This window comes from Erinaceus europaeus, chromosome 10, assembly GCF_950295315.1.
Source record: "Erinaceus europaeus chromosome 10, mEriEur2.1, whole genome shotgun sequence".
Lineage (NCBI taxonomy): Eukaryota > Metazoa > Chordata > Mammalia > Eulipotyphla > Erinaceidae > Erinaceus > Erinaceus europaeus.
This window is the reverse complement of record NC_080171.1, coordinates 28,022,573-28,050,147: the sequence shown is the minus strand read 5'-3', so window position 1 is coordinate 28,050,147 and position 27,575 is coordinate 28,022,573. Positions and strand designations below refer to the sequence as shown.

Below are 27,575 nucleotides of genomic sequence, written 5' to 3'. Positions count from 1 at the left end.
CGGGCCGGGGTGGGAGCGGTGGGGGTGGGGGCCCGGGGCGGCGGTGGCTGGGGAGGCGGCCAACGGCGGGAGCGCGCGCACCGCCGGAGCCCGCGCAGACGCAATGAGCACAGTGAGCGCAGCCCCGCCCCGTCCAGAGCCCGCCCCGCCCCTCTCCGCAAGCGCAGTGAGCGCGGGCGCGGCCACGCCCCTTTCCGCGGGCGCTGGGCGCGGGGTCGCGCAGAGTGGGGGCCGCGGGCGGACAGGCCCGGGCAGACCTGCACATCCCTTTGTCTGAGCCGCTTCACTCCTCCCGAGCCTGGGCGTCCAGATCGCGGAAAGCGGCAGCCCCGGTGCGCAGACTCATTCGGTGCCCTGCAACCCCCGCACCTTAGAGAGTAGCGTCGGGAGCTCGGGGACGATCACACGTACAGCTGCTTGGAGCCTCGCCACTCCCACCCCTGGGAGCAACCCCAGGAACACCCTTCTTCCCCCTCCCCGCGTCGGCCCTCAAAACCCAGAGACTACGCGCACTCCCGCAGCGGCTAGGATCCCAGGGCCACTCATCCTGATAGAGCCCCTGCCCAGTCAGCCTCTGCAGCGCTTTGCGCCTTGGCGGGGACTGGGGGTGCAAAGTCTGCCAGGAGGCTTTGCATTCAGCCCCCGGGAGCGCCCCAAGCGGACACTAGCCGTAGTCTCCAGGGCAGGTGGGGACTTGGAGACCTGAGACAAACTGCAACGTCCTCACCCTTGAATGTAACATGAAAGGGCCTGTACAGGGCTGATTATATCTCCTGGGACACGTGTGTGCACATCTGAAGCCATCAACCCAACTGAGACAGGACCACTGGCTTCAGTGCCAGGCACCCAGGTCCAGAAATCGAATGTCCTCTAAGGAAAGCAAGAAGAACCAGAACCCACCCAACCCCTTTTAAAAACAATTATCGTTCTGCTTTAATCAAAGAGAGCTGCAGAGAGAAAGAGACCAGAGCACTGTTGAACCTGAGACTTTAGAGTCTCCGGCACGAAAATCTTTTGCATTATCATTATGCTGTCTCCCCCACCCGAGTTTTCCTATGAGTTAGGTGGGAGAGAGAAACCCGCACTTCTAGATTATAAAGTGATGTGCGCTCGGAGGACACATCATTCCATAAACATATTCACGTGCAGACACGGTCACAGCAAAAACAAAAGGCACAAATCTCTGCTGCTTCGAGTTCACCTGGCAAGCTGAAGGTGCAATATGGAGAGAAACGGTGCTTCACTTGAGGCACTGAACAATACTGAGGAAAAGATGGGGCCGTCAACGGAAAGGGCACTGAGCAAAATCTGCAGAGAGGGTAGGTAGGAGGCATGGTGGGAAGCAGTGTTCTGAGGAAGGGGGTAGGGCTGGCACAGATGTGCTGGAACAAGCGTGCCTGGTATGGAAGAAAGTGTCTAGAATCTGGGGCCAGGTGGTGATGCACCCAGTAGACTGCATATGTTAACATGCAAGGATTCAATCCCCTGATTCCCACCTGCAGGGGAAGGGGACAAGCTTCACGAGTAGTGAAACAGGGTTGCAGGTGTCTCTCTTGTTCTCTCCCTCTCCACTTCCTATTACGCTCTCAATTTTTCTCTGTCCTGTTGAAAGAAAGAGAAAGGAAGAGAGAAGAAAAGCCTGGAACAGTGGATTCATGGTACAAGCACCAACCAGCTGATAATCCTGGTACCAATAAAAATAAAATAATTTTCCAGGCATAGACACTGGGTGGGGGAAGGGGCAGATCTTGCACAACGGGAACGTTGACCTCTTCTCTGAGTGACCAAGGAAGCCATGGTGGTGCTTTTAGCAATGGGAGGGTGTGATGATCCTCTGGAGGGATCACTCCAGTTCCTGGGAGAAGAGCTTGTCAGAAGGGCCAGGAAAAAAAAAAAAAACCAGGAGACTGTCCCTGACAGATGGGGTGTGAGAGAAAGAAAGGGGTCAAGGGTGACTGAGAATGTTTTCTGCAATCTTGCTGAATCCTTTCGCTATCTCTGACAATGAGATCTGTGAATAGAGACACTTTCTGATTTGAATGGTTTTATTGCTTCTTGCCTATTTGCTGGGCTAGAAGCACCAATACGATACTGAATAGAAACAGCAGAACAAACCTGGTCTTTCTTTCTGCTCTCAGGAGAAAAGCACCCAGATATGCACCATTGAGTGTAATGTCCTTCATGGGCTTTTCTCATATACACCGTTTAGCAGGTTGAGGGAGTTTCCTTTCCTTTTATTTCATTGAGTGTTTTTTATCATGAGGGGATGCTAGACTTAGTAAAAATAATTTTTTCAACCAGGATTATCACTTGGGTTCAGTGCCTGCATGATTAATCCATGGCAAAGCAGCCATCTATCTTCCTTCCTTCCTTCCTTCCTTCCTTCCTTCCTTCCTCTCTTTCCTCCCCTCCTCTCTTATTTCTTTTTTATCAGATAGGACAGAGAGAAATTAAGAGGATAAAGGGAGACAGTGAGAGATAGAAAAAGATAAAACAACGACAGCAGCACAGCTTTACTGCTTGTGAAGTTTCTCCCTGCAAATGGGGAGCAGGGGCTAGAACCCCCGCCCTTGCACGTGATAATGTGTGTGATCAACCCTGTGCACCACCACTATGCTCCCCTCAAATGTGTTTTGTATGTCTATTAAGATGAACATATGAGACAATTCTTTTTTTTAAGACCTTTTAAGTTTTTTTTAAGTTTTTATTTTCTAGAACAGAGAGAAATGGGGGTGGGGCAGTAGATATAGAGGAAGACAGAGAGATTACCTGCAGAACTATTTCACCACTCATGAAGCTTCCTCCTGTAAATGGGAACCGGGGGCTTGAACCTGGGTCCTTGTGCACTATAATGTGTATACTCAACCAGCTTTGCCACCACCCAGCCCCTTAAAATAATTCTTTAAGTGTGATTGATTCTCAGATACTGAGCCAGACTTGCATTTCTGCGTTATATCCTAGTTGGCTGTACTGGGTAATTGTTTTCAAGATTGGTAAATTGTTTTATTTTCAAGCTTAATTGAGATATAACTGACATATGACATGATGTCGGTTTAAGGTGTACAACATGCTGATTTGCTGTATGTATAGGGACTGCCTGTCACAATACGGTTAGTTAACACATCCACCTCATTATCTAGTTACCTTGTGTGAGTGTTAAAAAGCATCTCAGATTTACTTTTTTTTTTTTTTTGCCTCCAGGTTATTGCTGAGGCTCAGTGACTACACTATGAATCCACTGCTCCTGGAGACGATTTTTCTTTTCCCTTTTGTTGCCCTTGTTGTTTATTATTGTTGTTGCTGTTATTGTTGTCATTGTTGTTGGATAGGACAGAGAGAAATCAAGAGAGGAGGGGAAGACAGAGGGGGAGAGAAAGATAGACACCTGCAGACCTGCTTCACCACTTGTGAATTGACTCCCCCCACCTGCAGATGGGGAGTCGGGGGCTCAAACTCCACCCACTGAAGTCCCAGCTTCTGCAGTCCTGGGCTTCACCGCAGAACCCCAAGTGGCCAGCTCCACATAGGATCCAAGTATGATTCCAAAAATGGCAGAATTGGGGCTCCAGAATCTAGGTGGGGGGAGCCACATACTGGGCTTTGGCCTGCTGGGACACCATCCAACTAAAGAACAAGAGTTGGAAAGATAACTCACCAGGTAGGGTTTGTGCCTTACCATACATAGTCCAGGTTGGAGCCCTGGCACCACATGGAGGTGCCACAGCAACAGAAGCAGCTCTTGGTGCTGTCCTCTCTTTGGTTTTTTTTTTTTTTTTTTTTTTGCCTTCAGGGTTATCACTGGGGCTCAGTGCCTGCACTACAGATCCACTGCTCCTGAAGGCCATTTTTCCCATTTGGTTGCCCTTGTTGTTGTCATTACTGTTATTTTTGCCAGTGCTGCTGCTGCTGTTGTTAGATAGGATAGAAAGAAGTCAAGAGAGGAGGGGAAGACAGAGGAGGGGAGAGAAAGACAGACACACCTGCAGACCTGCTTCACCATGGAAGCGACCACCCTACAGTTGGGGAGCCAGGAGCTCGAACCGGTATCCTTACACCTTGTGCTTCACGCCACGTGCGCTTAACCTGTTGTGCTACTGCCTGATCTCTCTCTCTCTCTCTCTGTCTCCCAGGAGCAGTTAAATTATGTATCAAACAAGCCTCAGGCTCTACAAAAATAAAACAAAGGAAAACAGATGAAGCAGCCAATGTTCTGAGGTGTTAGGTTCCTACACACACCTGTGCAAGGCAGCTTCAGTCACCACTGCAGACCCTGACTGGGGGCGGATGGATAAATGGGTCCATTTAGACAATGGGATATATCACTCAGCTAGAAACAAAGATACCCGTAACTGTGGGAAACAGAAAAACCATTTGTGCCTAGCACAAGTGAAGGCAGGTGTCAAGCTAGCTTTGCGGGCAGGAGACAGATGACCAGAGACTCATGGCTGGGCTGTATGCAGTATCTCTTTATTCATGTGGAACGCAGCACAATCTAAGCTATCTCTAATCACAATCCTGTCCTTATATATATACTCGCCAAGTAGGGTGGAAACAGGATGTGATGTAAGAGGGTGGAGCAAAAAGACAGTGGTGGAAATCAGGGTGACTACAAGAGGGGGCGGAGCAAAAAGACATCGTGAACCAGTGGGGATTAAACCAATGCCCTGCAGGCAGGGCGGTGCTTAGTTAACAGTGGTTATGTAAATAGAATACAGTGTTAAGCAGGGGGGATTAAACCAATGAAACAGAAGGGGTCTTTGAAGCATAATTTAGAAGCATACCAACAGGTAGGCAATATGAAGATGCTGTACTCTGATTCCCACCATGGCATTCTGGGAAAAGAAAAAAACAACCCTCAGCCAACCTGTTCCACAGCCCAGAGGCAGAAGAACTGGGTGCAGACCCTCAATCCCACAGCTTTCCCCTTCCCCCACAAATGTCCCAACTCCAGACACTTCCTATGATGTCACTGCAAACACTAAATCAGATCTGGGTGAAAGATAAATCAATCAATCAGTCAGATTCAGGTGCCCGGCAAGCACCATGGCTCTCTGACATTCAACCTAACACTCCCCAAGAGAATGTGCCCCCCATAGCCCTTCCTCATTACAGTCCGCGCCTGGAGAAAATGCCAATTTTAATTTCAACCAATTAACTGAATGAATTAAATCTAAAATCCTCCTTGAGGGAGACAATAAACTGGCAGGGAGGAGCTTTTCCCAGAAGGGGTGGGGTTCTGAAGTAAAAAACCATTGCAATCATCACCATTTACCGCCCACCACCGAAGGGATGGGTACATCCCCAGAGACTGTGGGGAATGTAGGGTTTGCACCCAGGTAGGTGCTTGCAGACAGTCTGTGTGATAGGAGGGGCTTTGGGGTATCTCTTCCCGGACCCAGGGCTTCCCTCTGCCAAACATCAAGGGGGACTGGGGTGTGGAGGGGCATACAACACAACCCCCTTCCTTATGCTCTCCCCTCCTAGGTTTTGGGGTAGACAGCAGTGGCTCGAGGTGCCAGGGGTGGAGGAGATGGATCTAGGGCCTCTTGTACATGCAATGCCATCACTAATCGGTCTCCCTCATTCACTGTCCATTCTGGAAAAGGAGGTTGGTAGAAAGGAGATGCCACAGCATCACACCAGCATGCACAGTACACCCGATGGTGCTGAGCCTTGAATGCAGGGTCTCATGCCTGGAAGTGTGCTGTGCTGTGCTGTGCTGTGCTGTGCTGTGCTGTGCTGTGCAGTGCTAGGTGTGCTCTCTCCTGGCCCCAGCAGCGACCCTGTTTATTGTGGTAAAATGCACGCAGCCATCATTTTGTTTTTGTTACCAGGGCTTCGCTGGAGTTTTCCATATACATGATTCTACCATCCCCTCCATGGGAACTTTTTTTTTTCCACTTTTTTTTCCCCAGAGAGAGAAATAGAGAGATAACACAGTATCATTTGTGAAGCTCCCCCCCACAGACTTTTTTATATTTATTTTCTCTTTTGTTGCCCTTGTTTTTTTATTGTTGTAGTTATTATTGTTGTTATTGACGTCATCATTGTTAGATAGGACAGAGAGAAATGGAGAGAGGAGGGGAAGACAGAGGGGGGAGAGAAAGACACCTGTAGACCTGCTTCACCACCTGTGAAGTGATTCCCCCGTGGGGAGTCGGGGGCTCGAACCGGGATTCTTAAGGCGGTCCTTGCGCTTTGCACCACGTGCGCTTAACCTGTTGCGCTACCTCCCGACTCCCGAGACTTTTTTTTAATAGTCTTTATTTACTGTATAGAGATAGTAAGATATTGAGAGGGAAGGGGGGTAGCGAGGGAGGGAGACACCTGCAACACTGCTTCACCGTCTGTGAAGCTTTCCCCCTACAGAGGGGACCAGGGACTCGAACTTAGGTCCTTATATTTTGTAACGTGTTCAACCAGGTGCGCTACCACCCGGCACTGAATTACTTTGTTTTAATTGCCACTAGGTTATCATTAGGGCTCAGTGCTAGCACTATAAATCCACAGCTCCTAGCAGCCAATTTTTTTTTTCTTTCTACTTTATTCAATAGGACAGATAGAAATTGAGAGAGATGGGCAGGGGAGACAGCATAATGGTTATGCAAACAGACTTTCATGCCTGAGGCTTCTAAGTCCCAAATTCAATCCCCCACACCACCATAAGCCAGAGGTGAGCAATGCTCTGGTGTTTCTCTGTGTGTGTGTGTGTCTCTCTCTCTGCATCTCTCTCAAAAATAAAATAATAAAATTAAAAAAAAAAGAAATTGAGAGAAGAGGGGGGACAGAGTGGGAGAGAGCCAGAACTTTGTCCTCACTATAAAGTAGCAATAGTGGGGACTGCCCCACTCTCCAAAGGGAGGCTGGGTCATCCTATCCTGCCACTCAAGGAAGACTGGTCCTGAAATAAGTGCAGCCTAGAATGTTCCCAGCTGTGACTATGAACTTCAAGCTCAGACTGACAGGGACTTGGAGGTTACACAGACTCCTGTGCTAAATATAGATCTATATGGGCCCTGAGTCAGGTAGATGAGGGTAAACAGTTAATTTTGTTCATAGATTTTCTTCAAATTTGGGAGCTACTCTCTGCCCTAATCCAACTTTCTAGCCCTTTTCTCAACTCTGACACTATCTTCTCATACTATATTTTTGTCCAACTCCATGTTAGCAATCAAACTCAAGGAAAAACTATGACAGTCATAAGCCCCTAGGAAAATACTTAAAATACACTTTCACACTTTTTTTTTAATTTTTAAATTTTATACTTATTTATTAGTTTTTAAAGACTTATTTTTTAATGTATTTATTTTCCCTTTTGTTGCCCTTGTTTTTTACTATTGCTGTAGTTATTATTGTTGCTGTTGATGTCGTCGTCGTTGGATAGAAATGGAGAAATGGAGGAGAGAAACAGAGAGAGGAGGGGAAGACAGAGAGGGGGAGAGAAAGAATAGACACCTGCAGACCTGCTTCACCACCTGTGAAGTGACTCCCCTGCAGGTGGGGAGCCACAGGCTTGAACCAGGATCCTTACTCCGGCCCTTGGCCAGTCCTTGTGCTTTGTGCCACGTGCGTGCACTTAACCTGCTGTGCTACCGCCCAACTCCCTGACTTCTGCACTTCTTTTCCTGCTAAGAACCCTATTCTCATCTGATCTACTTGTACTTCTTGGTTCCTGTTCATTAATCTTTTTGTCCTGCTTTGTATCTTGCAGCTTTCTAGACACCAAGTTTCAGACACTATCATCATTCCATCCTGACTTCCCTGGGCAGACGACCTCACCAATGTGTCCTGGAAACGCACCTCTCCAGAGCCTTGCTGCACCAGGGAAAGACAGAAACAGGCTGGGGATGTGGATCAGCCTGCTAGCACCCACATCAAGCAGAGAAGCAATTGCAGGGGCCAGAACTCTCACCTTCTGCACCCCCAAAAACAATTTTGTTCATACTCCCAGTGGGGGAGAAATGATAGGGGAAGATAACCAGAAGGCTCTGAACTCCAACTCCATCAGGAACCAGAGAGAGAAAAGGGAAAAGGGAGGGATACTTGCATGTAGTAATAGGTGATGTGTGATCTGGAAAGGAAGAGAATTGGGACCATGAGGGAGGGAGAAATGGACAAATATATACAAATATAGAAGATAGTTGCAGAAATAATAGTTAACCTATTTATCTGCGACCTTAGAAGAACTGCTGTAGCTTATAATGGAGCGAATGGGGATGCAGAACTCTGGTGGTGGGAACCGTGCAGTTATACCTGTTACCTAGTAATTTTGTAATTCAATGTTAAATCACTAACAAAATAAAAAAAAAAAGAGAGAGAGAGAAAGAAAGAGACAACTGTAGACTTGCTTTACCTCTCATGAAGCGTATCTCCTGCAGGTGGGGAGGGAGGGCTTGAACTCATGTCGTTCCATATGGTACTATGAGTGCTTACCCAAGTATGCCACTACCTGGGAGCTTTTTGTTTTTTTGTCTCCAGGGGGGCTTGGTGCGAGCACTACGAATCCACTGCTCCTGGAGGCTATTTTTCCCATTTTTGTTGCCCTGTTATTGTTATTGTTGTTATAGCTGTTGTTGGGTAGGACAGTGAGAAATCAAGAGAGGAGGGGAAGACAGAGAGGAGGAAAGACAGACACCTGCAGACCTGCCTCACTGCATGTGAAGTGACCCCCTGTGGGGAGCCGGGGGCTCAAAGTGGGATCGTTGTGCTGGTCCTTACGCTTTGTGCCATGTGCACTTAACCCACTGTGCTACCACCCAGCCCCTGAAGCTTCTCCTTTTATTTATTTATTTATTCCCTTTTGTTGCCCTTGTTGTTTTATTGTTATTCATATCGTTGTTGTTGGACAGGACAGAGAGAAATGCAGAGAGGAGGTGAAGACAGAGAGGGGGAGAGAAAGACAGACACCTGCAGACCTGCTTCACCGCCTGTGAAATGACTCTCCTGCAAGTGGGGAGCCGGGGGCTCGAACCGGGATCCTTATGCCAGTCCTTGCGCTTTGCGCCACCTGCGCTTAAACCGTCCTTTTTTTTTTTTTTAATAAAGAGATTTTATTTATTTATTAATGAGAAACATAGGAGGAGAGAGAAAGAGCCAGACATCACTTTGGTACATGTGCTGCCAGGGATTGAACTCATGACCTCATGCTTGAGAGTCCGATGCTTTATCCACTGCGCCACTTCCCGGACCACGAAGCTTCTCCTTTTATATGGTGCTCCCACATGGTGGTTGGGGCTCAAACCCAGTTAAGGTATGTGCATCACTGGTTTAGCTATCTCCTGGCCCCCACGTGACCATATTTAAGCACACAACTCACCCTTGTGTAGCCACCCCTGCCTTCCACCCCCTAGAACTGAGAACTACTCCATCTTCCCAAACTCACACTTCATTTCCAGGGAACACTCCCCTACTCCCCCCGTCCCAGCTCTGCACCCACGCTCATCCCTAGGATCTGACACCTCCAGGGCCATCCCACGGGTGGGCTCCAATAGGACTGTCCTGGGATGGCTCAGTTTCCTCAGCCTTATTCTCGGGTCCATTTACATGGTCTGTATATCAGTACGTTGATCCGTTTCAAGGCTAAACCCTATTCCATTATGTGCACAGCTATCTCTTATCTGTCCTAGATCCCTGAGAGATTTCCCATCATTGAATCCTCCCTCTCCTCCCTTAACAGGAATGTGCTGCTGTGAATACGGCACGTGAGTCTCTCTTTGGGGCCCTTCTGTTTTGCAAACAAGACACAGAGATGGAGCTGCTGGATCCTGTGCTTGTTGTTCTAGGTTTAATTTTCTGAGCCCTGCTCCCCCAAATACACAGAGGCTGTGTATCTTAACATGCCCACAAGCAACCACACAGCTCCAATGTCCCCACATCCTCCCATGTTAGAGTTCCATTTTGCTATATCCCCCCTCCCCACTTCTCAGTAACCCTGAGTTTTGAATCAAATGACAGACCCTTGACAGAGCTACACCTAGAAGACCTGCAGCAGCAGGGGAGGGAGACAAGACACACAACTTCCCACCCCTTTCAGGAGCTCCCCCTCAGCTAGGCCAGGGGAGACTAAGATGTGGAAATGGGCCTACATGCCTGTCCACATGGTTCTATTCATCTCCTCTCCACCTGCCACTGCAAACTCCAGTGCCTGGCAGTCTCTCTCCTGTAAGTATACTAACCTGACTCCAACTCCAGCCTCCACCCTGCACATTCCCCTCTTGCCCTGCCCCTTGGGCTCCCTGGGTTCGTGGTTCTGACCATCTAAGACCTGGGCAAGATTGTGTGGCTAGGAGGCCAACAGACTGGTTGAGGGAAGAGAGGGGCGTGTGTGCTCCCGCACCGTGGACTCAGGGTACCAGCTCTGGTTTCTCGAGGGAAAATCTCTGGTGGGCTTGAGTCATACACCCAGTCGTAAAAAAGAGCCTGGGCAAGGGGCAGGAAGAGGTAAAGGGGACCTGGCTGAGGACACAGCACCCCTCACAGGTCCTGGTAAGTTAGTGGTAAGTAGGTGCTTAACTCCCTGGCCCCTGCTAGGAAGCTGGAGCTACCCCCAAGTTGAGTCCTGCCCCATGCTGGGTGAGTGTGTGGGGGGGCGTTATGGTCCTTCTCTCCTTCCAACAGTTTCCTGATGCCCCTTTCCTGCCTCCTTCCTCTCTGGCCTTTCTGGACACCCTGCCCCCCCATCCCTCTAGTCTCTGTGGCACCCCAGGACAGAGTACCCCTAGCTGTGTGACTTGAGCCCTGGGCTGCTCCAGACCAGACTTTGTAAAATGCCCTTGGGCCTGGACACACAGCCTCTGTGGTGACAGGGAAGATGTTCCCGAAGTCACTGCCTTTGTGTGTGTGTGGCTTTAGGATGGATGAGTGGGCAGAACCAAGCCCTTTAGGAAAGAAAAACGCTGCAGCTCAGCCACCTCATCACAAGAAAAGTCAAAGCTTTAACAAGGGGTGGGGGCGAGGGAGGAAGCACATGTCTTCCATGCACAGGGCTGTGGGTTTGGTTTCTGGTAGTAAGTAACACAGACAAATCCAAAATTAGAAGTGGTGAAGTGTTCTGGTATCACTTGCTATGAAAAATAAAAATTTGGGGCTAGGAGATGGCTACCATGTTCAAAGACCCAGGTTCACGTCTCTGGCCAACACAAGGGAGCACCAGGCAAAGAGGAAGCTTCAGAATAGTCAAGAGGTGAAGTGGGGTCTTTCCTCCTGCTCTTACGCTGCCCTCCTCTATCTAAAACTGCCTGCCTGAAGTGATAGAACCATGCAGGCATGAAGCTCCAGCGAAGCACTGGCAGCAATAAACAAATAAATAAATAAATAACTCACCAGGGCTGATAAGTAAATACTATGGGTCACTCAGTAGGTTTGAGCACTGCGGTGGTAGAATAGTATTATAGTGTCTCTAGTTCTATCTCCCCTCCCTCTCGCTCCTTATGGGGGAAAAAAAAAATTGGATCCAGGATGCCACTCAGTAGTAGTTTTCAAATTTGTATAAGCTAAGTTCTGGGTTCATTCACTAGATGTGCATTAAAATAATAATAACTACAATTTGCAACTGGGGGGCTGGGGAGATAGTACAATATTCACATGCTTGGGGCCCCACCTTATGCTAGCTCTGAACAGAGCACTTTGTTTCTGATGAAAATGAACAAATCCAGGGAGTCGGGCAGTAGCGCAGCGGGTTAAGCGCACGTGGCGCAAAGCACAAGAACTGGCATAGGATCCCGGTTCAAGCCCCTGGCTCCTCACCTGCAGGGGAGTCGCTTCACAGACAGTGAAGCAGGTCTGCAGGTGTCTATCTTTCTGTCCCCCTTTGTTTTCCCCTCCTCTATTTCTCTCTGTCCTATCCAACAATGACGACATCAATAACAACAATAACTACAACAATAAAAAAAACAAAAGGGAATAAATATTAAAAAAAAAAAAGAAAATGAACAAATCCTTCAACATTTGTAACTGAGGAAGCAGCTCAGTGGTAGAGCACTCAGAGGTGAGAGGTTCCAAGCTTGCTTCCCGACACTGCATATGTCGAAGTGATACTCTGGGCCTCTCTCCTCTATGAAGTTAAGAAACACACAGATAAATGCCAAGACACCTAAAAATTGAGGACTGGAGTGGCAGATCACTGGGTAGGGCCCCTGCCTGCCTTGTCCTGCAAGTAATCCAGGTTGGAGTTTGGACACCACGGGAGAGGCACTATGGCACCAGCGAAGGCTCCAGTACTCCAGGGTTTCTTCCTCCCTCTGAACGAATGGACATATCACCTGGGTGGGCGCTGACCTCTCGGGGAGCTTTGCCATGTGGATACTGAGCCACCACCAGAACATCCTCGTGTGAGAATCACATAGGCCATGCATGCCTGGCTCAAGGACGGTCTGGAGACACGCAGCCCTGAAGGTGCAGTGGAGGAAGAAGCAGAGTTCCAGGGACCTGACCGCAGAAGACCAGCACAGCAGAAGCAGTGAGATAATTCTCTACAAGAAAAGAGGAGCACATTGGCTGTCCACCCATGTCCACCCACCAAGTCTGCCAGCTGAGCCATTTCTCTGGCCACTTGGTTACTTCAAAGATGACCGAAGCTGGGGAGGTGGCATAGCAGTGGAGCACAGGACTTGTGGGTGTAAAGTCCTAAGCTCCACCCCTAGCACCTATAGGACAGACTGGCGTCTTGGTTCCCCCACTCTCTCCTAGTAAGTGAATCTGGAAAATGTACAAATATTAAAATAGCCACTGCTAAGTTATATTTTTACCACATCTCACTATAGACAGTATGAGGAAGAAATATTTTATTTATTTATTCCCTTTTTTTTTTTTAATTATTGTAGCTTGGGACTTCACACCCACTCCAACCCTCAATTTTTAGGTGTCTTGGCATTTATTTGTGTGTTTATTAACTTCACAGATGTCGTCGTTGTTGGTTAGGACAGAGAGAAATGGAGAGAGGAGGGGAAGACAGAGGGGGAGAGAAAGACAGACACCCGCAGCCCTGGAGACCCCAAGTGGTCTCTCACCTTGTGTGGAAATCCCTGGCACCAAGCACTCTGAAGCATGAGTCCTGGCACCGAGACCTTCAATGGTAATAAGCAGAGTTCAAAAGGAAAACCATCCTCCTTTAAATAGACTTCAGAGACAAGGTGGGTGGGGCACGGCAAGTAGGTATGGGGTCTGATGCCCCTGGGATTCTGTCAGGTGCCAGGGGGCAAACAGGAAAACCAGTTGCCTGTTTTCCTCAACCAACTGCTGCGCTGGCCAGAGTGCTAGTGATGGGAGCATACACTCAATGGGATGTGTTACTTCTCTGGCAATGAAAGAACACTTGACACAGAAAGTAGGAAAAGGGAATTTATTTATTAAAGAAAAATTCTCTGTGAATTACTCTACTTAACTTAGTATGCTTGACGGTAACACTTTGGGTTGAAACATGCCTTCTTTCAGGTAATGGGGGCTCGGCACTGCCTGGAGACGTCAGTTCAAGTAGCATCACAGACACCCGAGGGGATGCTCTGGGGGAGGCAGCCTCTCCCAGGGCCACAGTCACCTGTCTGTAACCACTGTCAGATGCTAGAAATACGGCCTCACACTCTACCATCACAGAAGTTTTTAGTATTAAGATCAAAGCATGGAACAGCCTGGCACCCCTGACCATCCAGGGCTTTCAAGGAGGCTCGGCTGGGACCTTCTGGCCCAGTCCTTCCCTCTCCACAGCCCAGTGGAGGCAAAGGGTCCACCCCTCTTGCCACTTGGCAGAGAAAGAAGAAGAGAACCTGGTGGCACCCACCCCTGTGGGATGGGCTGAGGCGCAGCCAGTGTAGCAGAAAGACAGGCTACGTGCGGTTCAGGGTCTGGAAGATTCTGGAGATCTGCAGCATGACTGGCCCCGTCTCTGGGTCGTTCATCCACTGGGTGCTATTCAGTGGGTTCTCCAGCATGTCTTCAAATGCTGTGGGAGAGCATAGGGGGTAAGAGGGCACTTGTAGGGCCCGTTTCAACAGCTCGATAATAAAGAGACTACACCCACCCAGGTGACTGCCCACCTCCCACCCGCTGAGGGTTGGTCATAGCCAAGCATGACCAAAGTCACTGCTATAGACTCTGGATAGCAGCTTGGCAAAAGCCATTGTGTGTGTGTGTGTGTGTGTGTGTGTGTGTGTGTGTCTCCAAGGTTATCTCTAGGGCTTGTGTACCTATATGCCAATTCAAAATAAGAGAGAAGGGGAGATAGAGAGGGAAAATGAGATGCCTACAGCACTGCTCTACTATTAGTGAAGCTTCCCTCTTGCAGGTGAGGGCTAAGGGTTTGAGTAGGGATCCTTATACATGGTAATGTGTGTGCTCAGCTAGGTGTACCATCTCCCAGGCCCTGAGGCATCAGTAATCCTATACACAGTCATGCAGAGACTCCAGAATACCTCAACACCCCAACCTCAGCCAACAAAGAGTAGAAGCAGAGACTTTTCACCAAGTGAGTTGCTACAGCAACAAAACCTTACTGGAAAAGTCAAAAGTCAACCTTAAGAAAATAACTTAAAAAAAAAAAAGAGCACCTGGATGAATGCACGTTACAATGCGCAAGGACCAGGGTTCAAGCCCCTGCTCTCCACCTGCAGGAGGAAAGCTTCGTGAGTGGTGAAGCAGAGTTGCAGATGTCTCTCTGTCTCTCCCCCTTTCTATCTCCCTTCCCTTTCAGTTTCAATCCAATATATAAATAAAGTTTAAAAAAAATTTTGTTGTACATTCTCACTTCTTGAAATTATGAAGAACAGAAGAGACAGCTTGTTTAGTGTGAAGAAACTGCTAAGCGTCCCACACAAAGAATGAAAAGAAACTCACATTAAGAGCATCCCCAGAGGGGACCGGGTGATAGTGCACACAGTCAAAGCACAAGGTCCCGCACAAGGATCCCGGTTCAAGCCCCTGGCTCCCCGCCTGCATGGGGGTAACTTTGCAAGCGGTGAAGCAGGTCTGCAGGAATCTATCTTTTCCTCCCTGTCTTCCATTCCTTTCTCAATTTCTCTCTGTCCTATCCAACAACAACAACAACAATAACTACAACAATGAAACAACAAGGGCAACAAAAGGGAATAAATATTTAAAAAAATAGTGCTTTTCTCTCTCATGTGGGACTCTTATCTTATATGAAAAAAAAATCTAAATAATGAAAACTTTTTAAAGAAGAATTCCAAACTCCAAATTTCCAAAGAGAAAAATTGCCTAGCTTACACCATACACATACTTCCATGTAGACTACAAACTTTAAAAAGGTGAAACTCTAAAACTTCTAGGAAATATCAGAGGTTCTATCTTTCCAACCATGGATTAAGAGGGTTTTCTTTTAAAGATTCCTGTCATAAGTGAAGCAAGACACAGCCAAAGACACTAAAATACAGGACTGTCCACCAAAGTGAGCTATAAATATTGAAGCTATAAACAGAAAAATGATACAAGATAAATAACTGCTGAAAGGTCCATGCCAAGCATGTATAGAGAACTTTCTGAATTTATAGCCAAAAGGAAAACAGCTCAGTAGAAAAATAAGAGGCCAAAAGATGAAGTGAATGGCAAAGCACAAAGACACAACTGGGCTGCTGTGCCAACCTCTGCTGCTCCTGGGGATGACAAGGACAGCATGCCCCTGGAACTGGGATTCGCATCATGTGCTCTGGGTCCCCAAAAGCTCCCTGTGCACCAGGACATTAATGGTGGCACTGTGCTCAAGGGCCATCGGAAAGCAGCAGAGAGAACCTAGTGCAAAAGACATCACATTGCTACAGGTACTGCAGAAGCTGCCAGAATGTGGACCTACAGACATATAGAACAAATGACAGGAGGGAGTCAGGCAGTAGCACAGAGTCAGGCAGTAGCACAGAGGGTTAAGCGCAGGTGGCGCAAAGTGCAAGGACCAGCATAAGGATCTTGGTTCAAGCCCCCGGCTCCCCACCTACAGGGGAGTCACTTCACAAGTGGTGAAGCAGGACTGCAGGTGTCTGTCTTTCTCCCCCCCCATCTTCCCTTCCTTTCTCCATTTCTCTCTGTGCTATCTAACAACATCAACAACAACAATAACCACAACAATAAAACAACAAGGGCAACAAAAGGGAATAAATAAGTATATATATTTAAAAAAAGGAATGGCACTAAATATTCCAAGTTCAAACTCCAGCACCACCAGAAGCCAGAGTTTAGCAGTGCTCTGGGAAAAAGGAAAAAAAAAAAAAGAACAAATGATGGGGTAACTAACAGAGAGACAAACACCAACACTGCAAAGGGATGTCAACAATGGGCACTGTTGAGGAGGGTAGTCATACAGGGAGGGCAGAGGAGAGAGGGCAGGTGTACCCAGGAGCCTCAGTGGGCTTGCCACGTGTTAAAGGAGAATGATAGATACAGAGCTATCATTTTGATTATTATTCGTTCTTCAAAGTTATGAGTATATACACTTTGTGGTTATGTCCCAGTAAAACAAATACCAAAGAAGCCCCTTGAAACAGTAAGAGACAACACACCTTCCACACATATAACACTGTCTTCACTCTCCTAGACCCAGATAATCCACCATAACTGGTTTTTCAAGCTCACGTAGAGTCATCACACTGGAGGCTATCACACCACCAGCAGAACCTGATTCCAGGCTCACTGGGACTCAGAAGGAAGAGTTGCGCTGAGCAGAGCACACATAGGAGAGGGACCAGGGCATGGTGGCCTTGGATCACCCTGCCATCTTCATAGGTCCTACCCAGCCAGTCAACAAAAAAGACCACACATACCAAGTAGCGTTTTGGGGTTGGTTAGGCCCAGCTGCACAACTGGATTGTCCAGGATGGCTTGAAAGAGAGGGCTTTCAGGATCAATGCCCTTGTCCAGCTCCTCGGGGGAGGGCTTCCGGTCTCCCAGCAGCCATTCACACTGCAAAGCCAAGAGGCACAGACAGTGTTAGTGCCTTCCAGGTTTCCTACCACACACTGAACCGAGCAGTCCTCTCTAATATGGTCTTGAAAAGGCAGACTTGGGTGCTGAGCACTTCACAGATTGACACAGAGAAAGTACCACCTAGGTCTTAGGTCCCAGCACTATGGTTCAGTATAAGGCTACACTTCTCCACCATCAGGAGTGCCAGTGTGACCCACCCAGAGAGTTAGGTAAAGAGAAATGTACAAAACCTTTGGGCCTTATTCTGAGTAAATAACCTCATATTATGGAAAGTCAGTATGTTCAAATGTCTCAGGCCAGTTGTCTTATTCATGAGAGTCATGAGAAGTCTATGGCCATCCAGATCTTCTCTACAAGTTTTAGGATCAGCTGTCAAGTACTGTGAGTACAACATGGGAACCAATGGAAAAAATGGTCTAGCAAGCACAGCAGCTACCCTTTTTTTTATGTTTGTGTCAGTCTTTTGCATGTGTGATTTCACTTTTTCTGGAAATTCTTTTCCATACAGAGCATTCAGACAAGAAAGAGAGGACAGGTGTCACATCTCCTCCCGTGTCTGGAACCTGGGTCTTGTGAATGGCAAGACATGTGCCCTACCCGGTGAGCCATCTCTCCAGCCAAATGTACTGGAGAGCAGTAGAGAACATACAGTGCCTGCCTGAGGTCCTAGGTTCAAGCCCTGAGCCATATTAAATGGCAGAGCATTCTCTCTCTTTAAATGAAAAAAATTAAACTGAAGTTTTAAAAATACACTATTTGAACTGTGTACCCTATCACGGAAGCAACCAAAGCCAAAACTGGCACACATGCCACCTCAGTGAGCTGGGGAAGCTGGCACAGCTGGGCTGCATCTGGTACTCACAGCAGCACTCTGCTGGTTGTTGTTCACTCTGAGGGCATCCATTACTTCCTTTTCGTCGAATCCCATCTCCATCAGGGAGATGACAGCCTAAACAAGAATGCACAGATCATTTAGTGCCACGCTCGCCAAGAACACAGCAAATCTAAGGAGCTGGCATCTCCCATGGAGCTAAGTGATGTTTCATTAACAGCATGTCAGTGGAGCAGGCTTTCACATAATACCATAGGAATTCCCAGTACAGAATTCTGCTTCCTTGCAGCTTTCCTGAGACACTCTCAACACTCCCAACAGCAGAGACAAAAGCCAGAGAGGTGGAGGGGCACACTTGTACTTGACAAAACCAGTTATACAAGGTCACACAAGGTAAGAGGATTAAGTCCCCTTCCAGGTTTGTCCCATGACTCGGTGATATCATCTCTGCAGTGCAGAGGGCCTGGTATCCAGGAGTGAGTGGCATTAGAGAAAGGTCAGCTAAGGCTGTCCATCCTGGTAATCAGAAAACATGCTTACTCAGAGCCAAACTGTGCATGGTAAGACCACAGGTAGTGCTTTCTATTTGTGCTCTATTTCATTGCTCCCTAGTCACTTCATACCTCTGGGGCTCCACTGATGAATGAAAGAACTGACCATGCACGATCATGAAGGCAAAGTCACATACAGATTGGACTCTACTGTTATAGTCAAGAATAAATGGCAGTGTCCATTAGTTTCAATTTAAAAAAAAAAATTGGGAGCAGATCTGTTTCTCTCCTCTCCTCTCCCGGATCAACCAGGAATATCAAAGGAGACCACCTGGGACTGAAACAAGACAGAACTAGAACGACTACAGGAACCCACCAAATCACCGGTGAGTGCAAACACACGTTGCTGGTGACAGAGAGGAGCCTAGGGAGAGACTAAGTGGCTGGTAACAGTCTGATGCTCTATCAGTTGAGACACCACCTCCAGTCTGTTCCACCAACAAGGGAACAGCTGAAGGGAGGAGAGGACTCCCCGGAGACTCACCAAGTGCAACTCCTGAGTCTCCATTGCTACTGCCCTCAGAATCTGGAGCAGCGGCAGGGAGGGACACCGGGGGACAGAGATCTAACCAGGAAATTCAGGAGAAGACCTATACCTCAGTGGCATAGCTGTGGAGCTGTGAAGTCTCTTTGCATAACCACCAGACTATCTCTGCCACACCCTGCCTTATCTCTTGGTTAGGAGTCAGTGATTAAGTTAGAAGCCCTCAGGCTCCCATAGCCTACAGAAAAGAAAAATAAAAAAGAGGATTTTAAATCACTGAGCCCCAACTCAGGGACTAAAATACTACTGAGACAACTGTTAACTTCCACCACTGTGAACCCTTTAATTACCTTACTTGGACACAAGTCAATCCAGGAAATAGTGATCAGTAATTTGAAAAGTACTAAGAGAGGGAACTCATAACATAATATATAAAATGGGTAAACCAACAAGAAGAAATAATGGTGAAATGAACCAGGACAATAGTCCAGCTAAAAGCCCCCCAAAGGGTGAAGCACAAAATAACGAGTTCAACATCCAAACATTAGCTAAGGAAATAATCACAGGAGTGAGTCAAGAGTTTGAAAGAATTGTAATCAGAAATACAGGAACAACAAATGAGACTCTGGAAGAAAACACTAACTTTCTCAAGGTTATTAGAGAGCTGAAAGCTGAAATAGCTGAGCTAAGAACACAACTAGCTGAACAAGCTAAAGCAGTATCAGAACAGGGAAACAAAATAGATGAACTCCAGAAAACAGCAGAGGGGAGAGAGAATAGAATCAATGAGGCTGAAGACAGAATAAGCAAGATCAAGGACGAATTAGAGACAACTAAAAAAGAAGTAAGAGATCTCAAAAAGAGATTAAAGGATGCTGAAAACAACAACAGAAACCTATGGGATGACTTCAAAAGAAACAATATATGCATTATTGGCTTACCAGAGGAAGAAAGAGAGGGAGAGGAAGAAAGCATTCTTCAGGCCATAATAGCTGAAAATTTCTCTAGTCTAGACAACACCAAAGATTCAAGAAGCCCAGAGGGTCCCAAACAGAATTAACCCAGACTTAAAGACACCAAGACACATCATATTTAGAATGGAAAGGAATAAGGATAAAGAAAGAATCCTGAAGGCTGCAAGAGAAAAACAAAGAGTCACCTACAGAGGAAAACCCCTAAGATTAGCAGCAGACTTCTCAACACAAACACAAACATCCTGCTAGACTGTCATTCAGACTAGATGCAGGCATCAAAACCTTCTCAGACAAGCAACAGTTGAAAGAATCAACTATCATCAAGCCTGCTCTCAAAAGAGTTGTGAAAGGTCTCCTATAAACAGTCAGACCACCATAAATATGCCATATATCAGAACACTCTAAAAATCTAAAAGAATGGCATTAAAATATCTTCAATCTTTGATATCAATACAGGTCAATGGCTTGAATTCACTTATTAAAAGGCAGAGTAGGAAGATGGATCAGAAAACACAACCCAACAATATGCTGTGTACAGGAAACCCACCTAACTCAACAAGACAAACACAGACTTAAAGTGAAAGGATGGAAAACTATCATACAAGCCAATGGCCCACAAAAAAGGGCAGGAACAGCTATTCTCATATCTGACAATGATAGACTTTTAAATAAGTAAAATTAAAAAAGATAGGGATGGACACTACTTAATGCTCAGAGGATCAGTCAATCAAGAGGACTTAACAATTATTAACATCTATGCACCCAATGAGAAGCCATCTAAATACATCAAACATCTACTGAAAGAGCTACAGCAATATATTAACAGCAACACAGTCATAGTAGGGGACTTCAACACCCCACTCTCTTAACTTGACAGATCATCCAGGCAGAAAATCAATAAAGACATAAGGGAGCTAAATGAAGAGATAGATAAACTACAACTATTGGACATTTTCAGAGTCATTTATCCCAAGAAACTGGAATACACATTTCTTCTTCTTCTAGCGTTTGCCAAATACACATTTTATTCAGGTCCATATGGGTCATTCTCAAGGATAGACCATATGTTAGGCCACAAAGACAGCATCAGCAAATCCAAGAGCATTGAAATCATCCCAAGCATCTTCTCAGACCACAGTGGAATTAAACTAACACTTAACAATCAACAAAAGATTAGTAATAGTCCCAAAATGTGGAAGCTCAACAGTACACTTCTTAACAACCTCTGGGTCAAAGAGGAAATCAAGGAAGAAATCAAAATGTTTCAAGACTTCAATGAAAATGAAGACACAAGCTATCAAAATATTTGGCACACAGCTAAGGCAGTACTGAAAGGGAAGTTCATAGCTATACAAGCACACATTAGGAAACAAGAAAAAGCACAAATAAACAGCCTGATTGTACATCTTAAAGACCTAGAAGAAGAACAACAAAGGAACCCTAAAGCAACCAGAAGGACAGAAATTACTAAAGTTAGGCCAGAAATAAATAACATTGAGAGTAAGAAAACCATTCAAAAGATCAACGAAAGTAAATGTTGGTTCTTCGAAAGAGAGAATAAAATCGACAAACCTTTAGCCAGACTCACAAAACAAAAAAGGGAGAAGACCCAAATAAATTGGATAGTAAATGAAAGAGGAGATATCACAACAGACACCACAGAAATTCAACATATCGTGCAAGGCTTCTATGAACAACTATATGCCACCAAACCAGAGAACCTGGAAGAAATGGACGATTTCCTAGATACCTACCAACTTCCAAAACTAAGTCAAGAGGAAGTAGATAACATGAACAGGCCCATCACAGCCAATGAAATTGAAAAAGTTATCAAAAACCTCCCCAAAAATAAAAGTCCTGGACCAGATGGTTTTACAAATGAATTCTACAAAACCTTCAAAGAAGAACTAATACCTCTACTTTTAAAAGTCTTCCAGAAGATTGAAGACAATGGAATACTCCCTACCAGCTTCTATGAAGCTAACATCACTCTGATACCAAAAGCAGACAGGGACACAACCAAAAAAGAAAACTACAGACCAATATCTCTGATGAACATAGATGCTAAAATATTGAACAAAATTCTAGGCAACCGGATACAGCAGTATATTAAAAAGACTGTTCATCATGACCAAGTGGGGTTTATCCCAGGCATGCAAGGTTGGTTTAATATACGTAAATCAATCAATGTTATCCACCACATCAACAAAAGCAAGACCAAAAACCACATGGTCATATCAATAGATGCAGAGAAAGCCTTTGACAAAATACAACATCCCTTTATGATCAAAACACTACAAAAAATGGGGATAGAAAATTCCTGAAGATAGTGGAGTCTATATATAGCAAACCCACAGCCAACATTATACTCAATGGTGAAAAACTGGAAGCATTTCCCCTCAGATCAGGTACTAGACAGGGCTGCCCACTATCACCATTACTATTCAACATAGTGTTGGAAGTTCTTGCCATAGCAATCAGGCAGGAGCAAGGAATTAAAGGGATACAGGTTGGAAGAGAAGATGTCAAACTCTCCCTATTTGCAGATGACATGATAGTATACACAGAAAAACCTAAGGAATCCAGCAAGAAGCTTTTGGGAATCATTTTTAAGGTGTCAGGATACAAAATTAACATTCAAACGTCAGTGGCATTCCTCTATGCAAACACTAAGCTAGAATAAATTGAAATCCAGAAATCAATTCCTTTTACTATAGCAACAAAACAATAAAATATCTATTAATAAACCTAACCAAAGAAGTGAAAGACTTGTATACTGAAAATTATGAATCACTACTCAAGGAAACTGAAAAAGACACAAAGAAGTGGAAAGATATTCCATGTTCATGGGTTGGCAGAATTAACATCATCAAAATAAATATACTACCCAGAGCCATCTACAAATTTAATGCTATCCCCATCAAGATCCCAACCACATTTTTTTAGGAGAATAGAACAAATGCTACAAATGTTTATCTGGAACCAGAAAAGAGCTATAATTGCAAAAACAATCTTGAGAAAAAAAGAATAGAACCGGAGGCATCACACTCCCAGACCTCAAATTGTATTATAGAGCCGTTGTCATCAAGATTGCTTGGTACTGGAACATGAATAGACACACTGACCAGTGGAACAGAATTGAGAGCCCAGAAGTGAGCCCCACACCTATGGACATCTAATCTTTGACAATGGGGCTCAGACTATTAAATGGGGAAAGCAGAGTCTCTTCAAGAAATGGTGTTGGAAACAATGGGTGGAAACATGCAGAAGAATGAAACTGAATCACTGTATTTCACCAAATACAAAAGTAAATTCCAAGTGGATCAAGGACTTGGATGTTAGACCAGAAACTATCAGATACTTAGAGGAAAATATTGGCAGAACTCTTTTCCGCATAAATTTTAAAGACACCTTCAATGAAACGAATCCAATTACAAAGAAGACCAAGGCAAGTATAAACCTATGGGACTACATCAATTAAAAAGCTTCTTCACAGCAAAAGAAACCACTACCCAAACCAAGAGACCCCTCACAGAATGGGAGAAGATCTTTACATGCCATACATCAGACAAGAGTTTAATAACCAACACATATAAAGATCTTGCCAAACTCAACAACAAGAAAACAAATAACCCCATCCAAAAATGGGGGGAGGACATGGACAGAATATTCACCACAGAAGAGATCCAAAAGGCTGAGAAACACATGAAAAAATGCTCCAAGTCTTTGATTGTCAGAGAAATGCAAATAAAGACAACAACAAGATACCACTTCACTCCTGTGAGAATGTCATACATCAGAAAAGGTAGCAGCAACAAATGCTGGAGAGGTTGTGGGGTCAAAGGAACCCTCCTAAACTGCTGGTGGGAATGTCAATTGGTCCAACCTCTGTGGAGAACAGTCTGGAGAACTCTCAGAAGGCTAGAAATGGACCTACCCTATGATCCTGCAATTCCTCTCCTGGGGATATATCCTAAGGAATCCAACATATCCATCCAAAAACATCTGTGTACACATATGTTCTTAGCAGCACAATTTGTAATAGCCAAAACCTGGAAGCAACCCAGGTGTCCAGATGAGTGGTTGAGTAAGTTGTGGTATATATACACAATGGAATACTACTCAGCTGTAAGAAATGGTGACTTCACCGTTCTCAGTCGATCTTAGATGGACCTTGAAAAAATCATGTTAAGTGAAATAAGTCAGAAACAGAAGGATGAATATGGGATGATCTCACTCTCAGGCCGAAGTTGAAAAACAAGATCAGAAAAGAAAACACAAGTAGAAGCTGAACTGGAATTGGCGTATTGCACCAAAGTAAAAGACTCTGGGGTGGGTGGGTGGGGAGAATACAGGTCCAAGAACAATTCAGAGGACCTAGTGGGGGTTGTATTGTTATATGGGAAACTGGGGAATGTTATGCATGTACAAACTATTGTACTTACTGTTGAATGTAAAACATTAATTCCCCAATAAAAAAAAAAATCAGAAAAGAAAAAAAAAATTGGGGCTGGGTGGTGGCACACCTGGTTGAGCACACATCACAATGCGCAATGACCCGGGTTCAAACCCCCAATCCCCACCTACAGGAGGAAAGCTTTACAAGTGGTGAAGCAGTGTTGCAAGTGTCTGTCTGTCTGTCTCCCATCTCTACCACCCCCTTCCCTCTCAATTTCTGGCTGTCTCTATCCAGTAAATAAATAAAGATATTAAAAAAAATTTAAAAATCCTCTCTCCATGAGACCCAGGAAGTAGTTTTGTGGCTAGAGCACTGGACATTCAAGCATGAGTTCCTGAGTTTGATCCTTGGTATCCAAGTGTGAGAGTGAGGGGCTGGGTGGTGGCACACCAGGTTGAGTGCACAAAGTATGAAGCGCAAAGACCCACACAAGGATCCCAGTTTGATACCCCACCCCCCATACCGCTTCTCACTTGCAGGGGTGTTTCTTCACAAGTGGTGAAGCAGGTCTGCAGGCATCTGTCTCTGTCTGTCTGTCTCTCTATCTTTCCCTCCCCTCTCAATTTCTATATCAAAAAAAAAAAAAATTGAAAAAATGGCCATAGGAGCAGTGGATTCATAGTGCAAGCACTGAGCCCCAGCAATAACCTTAGAGTTAAAAAAATAATAATTGAGAGTGATGCCTCTCCTGTGTGTATCATTCATTAATAAGTAAGCAGTGCAGTGGAGAGAGAGCATAATGGTTCTGCGAAAGGCTCTCTAAAATCCCAGGTTCAATTCCCTGCACCATCTTAAGCCACAGAAGAGCAGTGGTCTGGTAATGAAAATACGTAAAATTAAATTGGCAAAATAGCTCACATGGATAGTGTGCTATGTTGCCATGTGTGTGACCCAGTTTTGAATCCAGCCCCCCTTATAATAACAGAAACTTTGGCACTGTGATCTCCTCCCCCCACCTTCTAGCTAAACATAAATAAATAAATAAATAAATAAATTCTGTTACTTTTTTTTTTTTTTCCCGAGGAGCTGTGTTTCTCTCCTCTCCTCTTGCAGGTCAACTAGGAATACCAAAGGAGACCACTTGGGACCGCAACAAGACAGGACTAGAACGATTTCAGGAACCCACCAAATCACTGGTGAGTGCAAACACGTGTGGCTCATGGACAGAGAGGAGCCTAGGGAGAGATTATAAGTGGCTGTTAACAGTTGGCAGTTTACCAGTTGAGACACCACCTCCAGTCTGTTTCACCAACAAAAAAACGGCTGAAGGGAGGAGAGGACTCCCCTAGGACTCACAAAATGCAACTGTGAGTCTCCATTGCTACTGCTGGAGCAGCAGAGGGGAGGCCCTGTGCTGACACCAGGGGACAGAGAACTAACCAGGAAACTCAGAAGAAGATCTATACCTCTGGGGCCTAGCAATGGGGCTGTGAGAGTCTCTTTGCATAACCACTGGATTATCTCTGCCACACCCTGCTTTATCTCTTGGTCAGGAGTCAGTGATTAAGATAAGAAGCCTACTTATTGTTTAAAACCCTCAGGTTCCCATAGCCTACAGGGATGAGAAAGAACAAAAGAGGCTTTTAAGCCACTGAGCTCAAACTCAGGGATTAAAGTAATATTGAAACAACTGTCAATTTCCACAACTATGCACCCTTTAATTACCTTACTTAGACACAAGTCAATTCAGGAAATAGTGATCAGTAATTTGAAAAGTACTGAGAGAGGGACCTCATAACATACTATATAGAATGGTTAAACCAACAAGAAGAAATAATGGTGAAATGAACCAGGACAAGAGTCCAGCTAAAAGCCCCCCAAAGGTTGAAGCACAAAATAATAAGGTCAATATCCAAACACTAGTTAAGGAAATAATCACAGGACTGAGGAAAGAGTTTGAAAGAATTGTAATCAGAAATACAGGAACAACAAATGAGACTCTGGAAGAAAACACTAATTATCTTAAGGTTATTAGAGAGCTGAAAGCTGAAATAGCTGAGCTAAGAACACAACTAGCTGAACAAGCTAAAACAGTATCAGAACAGGGTAACAAAATAGAATAACTCCAGAAAACAATAGAGGGGAGAGAGAATAGAATCAATGAGGCTGAAGACAGAATAAGCAAGATCATGGACGAATTAGAGACAACTAAAAAGAAGTAAGAGATCTCAAAAAGAGATTAAGAGATACTGAAAACAACAACTGAGACCTATTGGATGACTTCAAAAGAAACAATATACGCATTATTGGCTTACCAGAGGAAGAAAGAGAGGGAGAGGAAGAAAGCATTCTTCAGGACATAAGAGCTGAGAACTTCTCTAGTCTAGACAACATAAAAGACATAAAGGTTCAAGAAGCCCAGAGGGTCCCAAACAGAATTAACCCAGACTTAAAGACACCAAGACACACCATATTTAGAATGGAAAGGAATAAGGATAAAGAAAGGATCCTGAAGGCTGCAAGAGAAAAACAAAGAGTCACCTACAGAGGAAAACCCCTAAGATTAGCAGCAGACTTCTCCACACAAACACTACAGGCCAGAAGAGAATGGCAAGATATCTATCGAGTGCTCAATGAGAAAGGCTTTCAACCAAGACTACTGCATCCTGCTAGACTGTCATTCAGACTAGATGCAGGCATCAAAACCTTCTCAGACAAGCAACAGTTGAAAGAATCAACTATCACCAAGCCTGCTCTCAAAAGAGTTGTGAAAGGTCTCCTATAAACAGTCAGACAACCATAAATAGGACATATATCAGAACACTCTAAAAATCTAAAAGAATGGCGTTAAAATATCTTCAATCTTTGATATCAATACAGGTCAATGGCTTGAATTCACTTATTAAAAGGTAGAGTAGTAGGAAGATGGATCAGAAAACACAACCCAACAATATGCTGTGTACAGGAAACCCACCCAACTCAACAAGACAAACACAGACTTAAAGTGAAAGGATGGAAAACTATCATACAAGCCAATGGCCCACAAAAAAGGGCAGGAACAGCTATTCTCATATCTGACAATGATAGACTTTTAAATAAGTAAAATTAAAAAAGATAGGGATGGACACTACTTAATGCTCAGAGGATCAGTCAATCAAGAGGACTTAACAATTATTAACATCTATGCACCCAATGAGAAGCCATCTAAATACATCAAAGACAAGGCTACCCACTATCACCATTACTATTCAACATAGTGTTGGAAGTTCTTGCCATAGCAATCAGGCAGGAGCAAGGAATTAAAGGGATACAGGTTGGAAGAGAAGATGTCAAACTCTCCCTATTTGCAGATGACATGATAGTATACACAGAAAAACCTATGGAATCCAGCAAGAAGCTTTCGGGAATCATT

At 45.2% G+C, this 27,575-nt stretch overlaps 1 protein-coding gene across 1 annotated transcript in view; it reads right to left on the bottom strand.

Moving 5' to 3' along the window:
- Window positions 1-13,324: 13,324 nt before the first annotated feature.
- The window catches only part of UBAC1 (UBA domain containing 1), a 35,084-nt gene continuing 20,833 nt past the window's right edge, over window positions 13,325-27,575 (bottom strand). Inside the window, exons 8-10 of the mRNA XM_007521467.3 lie at window positions 17,786-17,872; window positions 16,761-16,899; window positions 13,325-13,936 (exon numbers count right to left, since the gene is read on the bottom strand). Coding sequence (XP_007521529.1) covers window positions 13,821-13,936; window positions 16,761-16,899; window positions 17,786-17,872 — 342 coding nt within the window. The 3' untranslated portion in view covers window positions 13,325-13,820. The remainder of the gene's footprint in view (window positions 13,937-16,760; window positions 16,900-17,785; window positions 17,873-27,575) is intronic.